At 47.4% G+C, this 10796-nt stretch overlaps 5 protein-coding genes across 5 annotated transcripts; 1 reads left to right on the top strand and 4 right to left on the bottom strand.

Annotated features, from left to right (window-relative positions):
- Positions 1-1201: 1201 nt before the first annotated feature.
- On the top strand, positions 1202-2197 carry BO85DRAFT_453127 (GNAT family N-acetyltransferase). The gene has a single exon (XM_025660989.1). The coding sequence runs from the start codon at positions 1388-1390 to the stop codon at positions 2003-2005; it is 618 nt and encodes a 205-aa protein (XP_025511235.1). The 5' UTR covers positions 1202-1387; the 3' UTR covers positions 2006-2197.
- A 1611-nt stretch (positions 2198-3808) lies between these two features.
- On the bottom strand, positions 3809-4569 carry BO85DRAFT_492138 (nuclear transport factor 2 family protein; the record flags this gene model as incomplete). The annotated part of the gene is made up of 2 exons (XM_025663763.1): positions 3809-4095; positions 4329-4569. 2 exons carry the CDS (start codon positions 4567-4569, stop codon positions 3809-3811), a joined length of 528 nt encoding a protein of 175 aa, XP_025511234.1.
- On the bottom strand, positions 4561-5561 carry BO85DRAFT_155892 (uncharacterized protein). Its single transcript, XM_025654188.1, has 3 exons — positions 5218-5561; positions 4830-5155; positions 4561-4782 (listed from the first exon to the last, which is right to left on the bottom strand). Exons 1-3 carry the CDS (start codon positions 5429-5431, stop codon positions 4681-4683), a joined length of 642 nt encoding a protein of 213 aa, XP_025511233.1. The 5' UTR covers positions 5432-5561; the 3' UTR covers positions 4561-4680.
- Positions 5562-5955: 394 nt separating this feature from the next.
- Positions 5956-8367, bottom strand: BO85DRAFT_504517 (Zn(II)2Cys6 transcription factor domain-containing protein; the record flags this gene model as incomplete). Its single annotated transcript, XM_025664302.1, has 4 exons — positions 5956-6980; positions 7063-7310; positions 7464-7823; positions 7892-8367. The coding sequence occupies 4 exons, from the start codon at positions 8365-8367 to the stop codon at positions 5956-5958; spliced, it is 2109 nt and encodes a 702-aa protein (XP_025511232.1).
- Positions 8368-8795: 428 nt separating this feature from the next.
- Positions 8796-10563, bottom strand: BO85DRAFT_523606 (FAD-dependent oxidoreductase; the record flags this gene model as incomplete). The annotated part of the gene is made up of 5 exons (XM_025665367.1): positions 8796-9012; positions 9078-9270; positions 9336-9530; positions 9628-9814; positions 9873-10563. The coding sequence occupies 5 exons, from the start codon at positions 10561-10563 to the stop codon at positions 8890-8892; spliced, it is 1389 nt and encodes a 462-aa protein (XP_025511231.1). The 3' UTR covers positions 8796-8889.
- Between the last annotated feature and the right edge of the window lie 233 nt (positions 10564-10796).

Genomic DNA, 10796 nt, shown 5'->3' with positions numbered 1-10796 from the left:
TGTAATCTCCCACGAGTTTCACATCGAGCTGCCGGAAGAAGGTTCGAAATTTTGCTCTTTGAAAGAGGATATTACTACCGCAGTCCACGCAATTCCTCGTCGGAAGGACTGGGTCTGTCTATCCTGTGTCGTACATCACTATGCAATACGGATGATTGATCATGAGCATGGATTGCGTCGAAGATAAGGTAGGCTACCGACAAATTCTGTGGATAGCAGACCTAGATCATGCTATACCACTGTACACAACCATCAATCTTGATACTGAATGAGAGTCAGTGTAGGGGCTTACCTGAAGATCAATATTGACAATTCAGTCGCACAGTGGCACCATCACTTGTCCCTGATTATTGGAAGAAAAACGCTGTCCGACATGGCCTTCCAGCTGAACCTTTGGTGGCGGTACAGTAGGTGGAAAGGATTTACTGGAGAGAAATGCCAGCAAAGAACCAGCAGGTCATAGAAGACAAACATTCCAATGTGGCCAACACTAGACGCGCAAAGAAACTAACTCTTTGAGTGGGTTATCGTTGTGCTACCACGTATTGGCTTCATAGGTCGCATTTCCCCCTTTTCTCCCAGATTATAGCCGGGGTTACATACAGACAGTCCTCATGTGTGTTGTACCCCGGTCAAGTTATCCATATTGCATTCTTGCATTCGTCTGAGCCGCGTCCTTCCGACATTATGGACAAACCAGGCCTTCTCCCATCTGAACCCTCTTTTGTCCTTTGAGTTCTCTTTACCTCGTTCAGTTGAGACACCAGCAAGACTTGGGGAACTACAATGATCGTTATGTTGTGGCCATTGAGGACGACATCGGGAGTAGCCTGTCTAATAGATTACTATGTAGCCACGGTCACGTGATCTAAAAGTCTGTATCTCAACTGCTTCTCTGAGCCACCTAGTCAGAAAGAATCATATAGTTATTGTAATTTTATTTGTCAATCTTTAATAATTAGTGAGGTGGCATTGGTGCTGAAGACGGCTCTGGGAGAATTTCATATCATTGACTGGGGGTTCGGCTGTCTAGAATCGATTACTCCGAATTATGTGTAATCATCCGCAGACCACAATAACGGCATTGGTTGATTTTCTAGATTCCACTGATATCTGGCTTATCCGCGGTAATTGTCAGATCTTATCATCTGATAAGAACGGGGTTACTCCAGGGTCCGCTGCTAACCGTGCAACTTGCCATCCTTATTAGACACGTCTCCTAATCGATCCAGCATCCTTCTTAGTATCCTTGAAATTCAAATCCTAAAGAACCAAGGGATTTTTAACAACCTACTGCTGATAACACCACGAGTCTAGAAGCTTCCTATATATATGTAACCTCACCTTGGCCATTTGCTATACAAACTGGACCATCGCAATTACCGCCATGATGACCAGCACATCCAACCCGCCAACCAACTTCGCCATCTCCACCGCCCGCCTTGACATCACGTACTTCGACCCGACCAGCCCATCCCACAGCGCCTTCCTCGCTCACCTCTGGAACACCCCCGACTTCATCGCCACCAACGGCAAAACCTCCATCACAGACAGCCATTCCGCCCAGACCTTCATTCAGACCCGGATCATTCCCCAATACACCCGCAAAGGATTCGGCCTCCTCCTCGTCAACCTCAGGCCCACCTCCAACTCACCTCATCAAAACACCCTCCCGATTGGCACCATAAGCCTCATGCAAGGCGATCCACCAAATTGCTACTCTGTACCAGATGTTGGATTCGCTATTCTTCCAGAGCACCAAGGGCGAGGATACGCGACTGAGGCAGCGAAGGCGGTCATTTCCTACGTGCAACGCGAGTGGAACGTGCAGGGGGTGTTTGGGTTTTGTGCGCCGGGCAATATGCGTAGTCGGAGGGTGTTGGAGAAGAGTGGGCTGGAGTTCAGGGGGGTGAGAAAGTTGAGGGTGTTCGGGGGGAGGGAGAGTGCAGTATTTGCTTTGGTGGGAATGGAGGAGGATTTGGGGGCTTATGGGATTGATACATAGATATATTTCTATTAGGGAAACTCCAGGAATTTCTGGATTACTTTGATTGCTGACTGCTTTTGCTTCTTTACTATCTTTGAAAAATAGTATCTTTCTTAGGTAGTTGATGGAGAAGGATCAGAACATAATAAGATCTACTCATTAAAGTAGAAGACCTGTTAACTAGGTAAGGAATCAGGTACTGAATACTATATAGATTTGTCTAATAATGATAAAGGTAGCCTATATCCACAAAGTAGACTGGTCCTTGAAGATCAGTATCCTAATACTAAGGAATCAACACCTTATAGGTGTCAGAAGGGTGTAGAACCTGAGGCTGTCACAGCAGCCGCGATGGACATCGTCTCTGTGTGGATTGCTTGTAATTCCGCGTCGTGTATTACCTCTGACACTGGTTTTCCAGCGTGAACATTCCGTGCCACCAGAGCATTCGCTTCAGCTCATATGATAAGCACGATAAATGGATTCTTTTCTACAAGATCATAGTATACCATGGTCTAGTATTGTCCTTTAGTGGGTGATTGGAACCTTGAATAGCACATTCTTATTTCTTCTTCTGCTTGTATCCATGTTCGTTGCATATTTAAGAAGTGGGATACAGACATAATGTAGTTTACAGTCCCGAAGCTTTAGTTCTGCGGAGCTATACTCCGTAAGCGATAGGATGCTGCCCAGTTTCTACAGGCCAGCCTTTCGGCGATAAGCTAAAAATAGCGAGTATCTCAATGCTTTGCGTCATCTGTTTTACTTAACACTAAATACATGTCTTGGTATACAGGGTAGTCCATATGACTTTCATTTGGTCTTGTCCAGACTCTTCTAATCTTCTCGATATCTAGTCATTCATAAGTCGTTATCATCATAATATATATCGGCGAGCCACAACAAAAGAGCTACAATAGCAGGTTCTTTGCTGCCACTGTGAGATTCTGTCAAATCTGACTACTGGCAGCAGGAGAATGCACTCAGCCTGAGAGACAAGTAACAAGACTATATTGTTTCTTCAGGGCAACACCTTAGACGAACATCCTTGCTTAGCATGGCAAATAGCCTTCAATGTCTGATGTATGCCTGGATAGAAACAGGACGCTGGCCATCTGTTTGGACCCAGGGGAAAAGGACTCTTCCTTATGATTCTTCATTAAGAGACATTAGTAATCTTCGCTTGATTAGAAAATATAAAACAATCCATAAGCATTAGTCCATTGTTATATTCTCGTCGAACCCATAGTTATCGGGAAACATTTTGCTGAGTATCATTGAGCATGCTATAGCAACATGGTCCCTGTTATAAAAACTCCTTCGTATTCAGCTAGATTATTGGGCGCCATTGGTCAGTTCGCATTGTTTTCCTGTCCGGACTCATGGCTTTTCTCTTGTATATGTAGATGCAGGAGCAGACGAAGAGTAGGCCAGGGGATGCGACATGTTATGTTACTATATACGCTATTTGCATATGAAAATTGTTATGGAAGGCGTGGGAAGCGGAACTGAACACCGACACGAAAACATAGCATACGAAGCTTGATTATCTTGATTGTTGTCAAGACATCATATATTTGGAGCAGGGGAAGATTGAAACCTAAGATTCTCTTTTATCTCTACCACTCCCTCGTCCCAGTCAGCATTGCGGGTTGAGGACGAAGTTCCTATCGGAGTATAGCATAGCCGAAAACGCAATGAAGGGGTTTGTAGGGGGATTTTGGTCATGAATCTGTCGTAGTTAGGCACTAACGTTATGGTTGTTTTTGCTTCCGTATTCGCTACCCGTCTCTTTACCATTATCCTCGGGTACAAAGTTCATTACAACGGATTCTGGCCACTGAACCAAAACACCACCCTCTCAATCTTCCCTTGGTCATCCACATCGAAAAAATTGCAAGTGAGCATATCTTTCTCTATCCCATCCACCAGTTTGCTGAGGTACCGTTGCTGCGTCGCTACTTTTCCTGCCCGCTCGTCGACAACCACAGTCTGGATCTGGTGCTCCATTTTGGCCGACCGGGAGACGAAGTCCGATAGCATGGTGTAGATAGCGTCTCGGCCTGTGAAGGTTGTGTTGGCTGCCGTGGGGATCGTGAAGGTTGCGGCTGGGGGCGAGGAGGGACATGGTCGTGGGGAGGTCGGATGCGTCGATGGAGGTGAAGTAGGTGGTTATTGTTGCTGTTAGGGAGAAGTGTGTATTTGTGTTGGTTTGAGACACTTTAGTGGGTGGGTTTCTGGAGGGGTGGTTTGGTTCAAAAGGAAGGGGCGCTTGCTTCAAGTAAGAAGAGGTGATGATGGATGCCGTTGTGGTGAGGGGCTCTCAGGTGCAGATACTCACCAGAATGATTGGCCTGGCGCCGTTCTGGGTCATACAGAGCTATGCCAGCTGCTTCGGGGCTGTAGTCACTCGGCAGCTCTGGAATATTGGTAAAGATTGCAGTACCTTCTGACTTGCTCTTCTTCTTTAACCACCAGATTCGTAATGTAAGGCTGGTTTTACCCTCAGTTATGTCACAGGGCTTGAAGGCGAGTATAGCTGTAGTATGAAGGTGATGTGCAAGTGGGTTGAACAGAACCATATTCTCTGGTCTTTCCGTAGCCAGTTTCTCAGAGAAGATAGCATTATACCATCTGCTCACTTTTTCCTTTGTCCAAAAGTCATTCAGGGCGGTCAAGAATATTCCCGTTGACTAGCGGTCTTTGTCTTTCAAAGAAAACGGATAAAGATGCGTGATGTCGCAAAATTCCACTGGTATCTTCGTTATAATGTAAGATGAATTGCGTTCCCTGCACTTCACACTTGTCAGTATAGGATTGGGAACTTGTATCGGTTCCTTACAGCTTTTTTGACTGACTCATCCCTCCTGATTCTCTTATATAGCCCTGGTGATTCCAGTGGCTCTGCTGGATGCTTCCGAGGGGTATGGACAGGTGTTGAGCATGGTGTGTCTGCGGGTGATGTTTTGGATTCTCTCTGATTACCAGAGTCTAATTGCTCTGTTCGAACCCTGAGTGTTTCTGGAGAGTGCATTGTAGTTGATTGCATCGCCGTGGCTGGGTCAGGCACACCTGGTATGGGCTGATGTTTATCCTCCATACGTTTGCAAGATGGGGAGGGGATCGTAGATGTAATTATAGACTGCGAGTCGGCATCGCGCTGGGTCCCTAAATAAATAATTAGTATCCGTTTTCTGACAATTATACGTAAGAGAACATCGTGTAGCTACATTTTTTGACAAGATTGAAGTGTTCAACAGCAATGAGGAAGTGTAGTAACTCCTCCGCTGATTTTCCTGCGATTTCTCTGAGATTCTCGAGGTCTGCAAGCCACAAGCATGCCCTTGCGGTAGGCGCTGCTAGAGAAAATTTCATCTTGTCAGATATCTGGGCAATGCGACGTCGTCTCTCAGGCTCCCCGAAGGAAGCACCCGGGCCCTGCATTATCTTTTCTGAAATCAGCAGATATGATGATGATGATGATTATAGAGATTCAGCTAAATAAGAGTAAGAATCCGTGAGATATTGAATCATGGAACCTCTAGATTTTGATGCTGAAATAGGTGACATTGTGGAATCACATGATACCCTGCTGTCACCGACACATGGCACCATCCTCATGTAAGTACAAGAAATACAACTACTCTAAAACAGTATTATCGTAGTCAATATAGCAAAATCCCAGTTCATATACCTATAGGAAGTTATATAGGTAAGGAGCCAGCTTTGAGGACCTGGTCTCTTCCTAGGATATCCCTAGAAATATGCACATTGGCGGCGACAGCACCGTGATATTCATGTTGATAATCCGGTGAGATTGAAGTAGGAATTGGCTGTATCACTGTATCTTATGATTGGATCTAGCGCGTTTCCCCGCACCGGCCGCCCGCACCTCCACATTTGGTGGTGCTAGAGTCTCGGCATTTACAGCCCCGCGCGTTTGCCGAGCTCCACATATTCCTCCTGGCTTACGTTCCGTGATCGGAGTGCGGAGACGTCGTTATTGGGGCCACTCCGTCCATGAGCTCCCTCACGCAAACAGCCAGCCCCCTGCATAGGGTAGGCCAACCTGTCCGGGACTTGATGATGCGTAAGAACTCCTGTAGGAGGCGCCTTGTTCCTCCTGCGCTTGACAGCAAACCAACACCAGTGATATGTACCAACACCCCCGGGTCACCCCGGAGCCATCGTTCTCTTATGGTCTCCTCGTCACATTGATCGATCCTGAAAATAACTGCGGGTTCACGATCCTGTAGCGATTCTTCCGGTGCCACTGGCGAGTCAGGCTTCAGTCTTTCAAAGGCCCATAAAAACATAACAGATATCAAGAGACTGAAAGGATCGTAACAAGACAAGGTGGGAGATGATCGGATCTTGCCAATTAGGGCCCCGGCATGCGAGACACATTCCCTAGAGAGCTCAGGGTTGTTTTGTAGCCAGGTGCGAAGGTAAGATCGTGCGCTGGTAATATCGTCTTCAGAGGCATACCATCCAGAATATGTATATAGTTTTTCCAGAGGTAGGTATCTTAATATAAAAAGTAAATGGAAAAATGTCTTCCTCATGTCGGAGACATTTGCGATCAAAGAGGGGGCTGCTGAACTAGGCGGCACAAGCATCTGATATCTCCAGTCCAGGCAGCCGAAGGATGATTTTTGCGGACATGATTGGTGATGTAGGTCTCCGCTGCCTAAATCATGTAGAATCCACGACCGACTTGCTGCTTGAACCCGTTGCTCTTCTGTGAACAGCATAAGGTGTTGGCAGAGATTGGAAAGGTCCGATGTCTGCGATGCCTTCAACGTTGAAACCGGGCCCACGAAGAGCTCCTTGAGACTGTGTGCTTCTGGCACATGTAGAGTTAAAAGGGCTCTCCATTCATCAGCGTTACGCGCTCTCCACAATGCCTCCGAAGAAGGAAGTATCTGCTGGTAATCCGTTGCCGTGAAGGTCATTGGCATCCCAAGAAAAATGAAGCAAAAGCTGTCGACCACTTTCACGGAGATATGTAAGCTTGCGACAAAAGAACAGGGAGGACTGACAGTCTGACCAGCGTGTCTAATGACCTAAGAAACAGTATGCCAGTCTCCTTTCCGTCTCAGAACGAATCCACATACTCCATCGGTCGCTGGGGATATCATAGTTGACTTCTTGGCATAGTAAAGAACTTTGACGTTTGGATGAGGTAAGGAAAGGTCGTACCAAAGCTGCAAGCCAGGCTCGTTGAACTTGTAAGTTGATCACATTGTCTTTAAACCCAGTGAACATAAGATTGACCATGGCAAGCAACGAGCACTGGGCCAAGACTCTGGTATCATAACCCCTTGCTTTGTGGGCCTGTAGCCCTGTTAGCAGATTGCTGTTGGGGTTCCTCCCTGAATGTGGGGGTTCAAGGCGTACATCAAGAGGCAGTGACAGTCGCAGGAGCTCTGTGAGCATTGTGGAATACTGCTCCCGTTTGGACAACTGTGTATACTGGCTTCCGACAGATGCAACAGCCAGGACGAGAAGCCACGGGGTGTCCCGATGTTCTAGTATGGATCGATGAATGAAGCTCAGTTTACAGTCGAAGTACTCGTAATATAACTGTATGAAGGACTCGAATGCTGATTGACTGGGAAATGGGACCTCCTTGAAACCTACGTCCAGCTGTCTGCTTGAGAACTCAAGAATGGCCCGGTAAGGCCTGTCCATGGGTACTCTGACATGACAAAAGTTCTCAGCTATGATCGTATCTTCATCTGTTGCATCCGCAGTCGACGGTCGGCTTGGGTTCTGGACACGAGGGGGTTGATGCTCTTGTGGGTCAGAAAAGTTCATAATATCGCGATTATATCTCTGGTCATTGCAGGGGTGGAGTTTGATGCAAGTGGTGAAAATGGAAATTGAGTGGCTGGATCAAACTGGTCACCCGGCGGATCATCCTGGAAGATGTTGGTATAGTCAAGCATCCACGGGAAGCTGAAATCTGTATCAGATATCCTGGGAGTTCTATTGCCAACAGCTAAGACGTCGATCATATCTTCTTGGCCGCTCGGCATAGGAACTGGGTTCAATCGAACATTAGGCGGCGCGTTGCCCAGCTCTGCAGTATCGCTGCCGGTGATACTATGGTCCCTAATAGGGGTGGTCTCGTCTGGGATTGCGGAGGAAGGACTGCGTATCTGACCGAAGCTTCGATAAACACAGTTGCGACCCTTGCTCTGGCACCGGCCACATGGGTCACCACCGTTGCATTTCAGCTTGGCCCGGGCACAGGGTAAGCAGGCGCTGGCCGATCTGGCACGTACAAACAACCCCTCAGCCCTAGCACCATGTGTTGTGATATGTCGAGCAAGAGTATCTCTACATTTTGGCATCAAGTCAGATTTATCCTCCATCACCGCTATGGTCAATCGTCGACTTACCGTCTGGAAAAGGAGCGAGAACATAATGGACAGGGAAAAGGGCGAATCCCGGAATGCCGGCGAAGGTGACGCTCAAGGTGCTCCCTACGACTGAATCGCTGATGACAAGTCTCACACACAAGGTCCATTTTCAAATGGATGCTGGGCAGAAATGGGGTAGGGCGGAGGAGTAATTGTGGGGGAACTGAGGCGGCACATGATTGAAGAAGGATCGGCAAAGACATACAATGAATTACATAAAAATGGCGAGTTAGATTTACGCCTTTTCAATCACTACGTTCCCCAATTGGACAGTCTCAAATGCATATACCGCCGCGCTTCATATAGTTCCCACTTTCTGTTGTGTTCGAAGAGTTTGTAGTGACAATCACAAAAGTGTCGCATTACAAGTATTAATAGTACACGACATCCTCAGTTCCGTTCTTAATATTCAGAGCGTTGTCATTTGCAATGAAGGCGAAAGTACAACATGGTATTAAATGAAAACAAAGCCAGCTACCAGTTAAGCTTCTCATTTCCACTCCCGAAAAACGGCCGCAGAAGAAGGGAAATGACGGGAAGAAACAACCTGTCAATGATGGTGACCAGTCTCCCCAAAATTCCGTCAAAGTCAATAGTCTGCGGTTAGTTATCAATAATGCTGTCTGCGTGGCTTTAATCTTTGAGCCTATATCTGGACTTACTGGTACTGAAGTTCCTCCGCTCTTGCGCACCCAACGAAAAGTCCGCTGCATCATTTCAGATTCATACCTGGCACAGCGCGTTGATATGTCTTCTATTGTAGGAGCCTTGCCACTTGCAGCGATTCCATTCAACTGGAGGAGATACGGCAAGAGCTCGGCGCAATCATGCATTGCTTGGTTACCACCCTGACCCCTGTTATTGTATGAAAGTGAGAATGTCATCCGCTGCCTCTTGGAATGAGGCAATTCAAACTATACCGGTTTGGTTGCATGGCGTGAATAGCGTCACCGAGAAGCCACACTCGCGGATGACCTTTACCGTGCCCCATCTCTCCTGGCCCAGTCTGGACAGCTTTCCTCCAATGTTTGGCTGGCTGGAAGCTCGCACGTAGGGGAATTATAGTGATACCGGATGAGTCATCGTCTTCTTGGCCGATAGCGATTAAGCCTTTCCTGTTGATTTGAAAAAATAGTCCAGCCGATTAGCCCGCTCTGGTCTGTAGACCTGTCCCCCAACCCTCAAGTCAAAAAGCAAGAAGCTTGGACTCACAGTTCGGGCGCCCAGTCCTGGATGATATCCTGGCAAAACTGGAGACGATCGGGGATTTCTGCAGAGTCTGTGTATTTCGGAACACAAGACTTAGGGACGTTTAAGCCCCAATAAAATGAAGCTTCAACATCGTCGTATGTTAATGACCCAGCATCAAATTTGCTCTCATGCTTATTTGGCAAGTATACTGCGTTCAGGATCATGTCAGCATGAGTACCTCGCCCCTGAAAGTAGAAAGCACACACGGGCGTAGAAGAAGGAAACTCCATTCGCAAAAACCAGGATGGGCCCTTTTTGCAGCTGAACAGGGAGCTTATCCAGCCGATCCTTGGGGACGCTACCCTTGGATAGAAAGGACCAGTGGGTATCAAGCTGGACCAAATTGTTCACCCCCAATGCAGCGTTGACTCGCGAGCTACTTCCGTCGGCCCCGATCAGAATATCGCAATCATCAGAAGTGCCGTCGGTGAACGAGACTTTGACCTTCTCGCTCCCGGTTGATGGGTCTCCGATGATCTCGTGACTGGAGAATGACTTTCCGTACTTAACCTTCCCAACCTGCATCAGGGGTTCAATAAGCAAATCACGTAATACAACACGATTGATTGCAAAGGATCGGGAATAGGTCGGCAACCGCGTCAAATCGAGAACTGGCTTGAACTGAGTGGTGTACAGACACGGAGCGGTAGGTCCCAGAGTAGCCGAACGTCCAAACTTCTGAATAATAGCTTCTGCAAGCTGCTCAGATAGACATGCATTGAATCCCCTTACTGCTGAATCCCCCAAGCGGATCTGATAACCTTCTCGTTTGGAGTTCACTGCATCTCGCTCATAGACCGTGAAAGCGACCTTGTTGTTCAGTAGCCCGTTAGCAAGGAGTGCGCCCGCAAGACCTGCACCGATTATAATAACTTTGAAAGGCGGTGACTCGGGCATTATCAAAACCGTCAAATCTGACAAGTGTACGCGGTCTGATCAATTCAACAATAGTCATGGGACTTCGGCGATGACCTTCTTAAAGCCGTCACTTGTCAGACTCAACTGGCTCTGGTACTTGACATTCACGCATCTCAAGGTTTAGGTACTACTCCATTTCCTACCCGTGCCCATCCAATCCGAGCTTGGCCCCAGCCTCGAATCATCCAGGTTTGCGGGGAGCCGATGATGTT

This window comes from Aspergillus piperis (assembly GCF_003184755.1).
Source record: "Aspergillus piperis CBS 112811 unplaced genomic scaffold BO85scaffold_24, whole genome shotgun sequence".
In the NCBI taxonomy this organism is placed as follows: Eukaryota; Fungi; Ascomycota; class Eurotiomycetes; order Eurotiales; family Aspergillaceae; genus Aspergillus; species Aspergillus piperis.
This window is presented reverse-complemented; position numbering and strand designations above follow the sequence as displayed.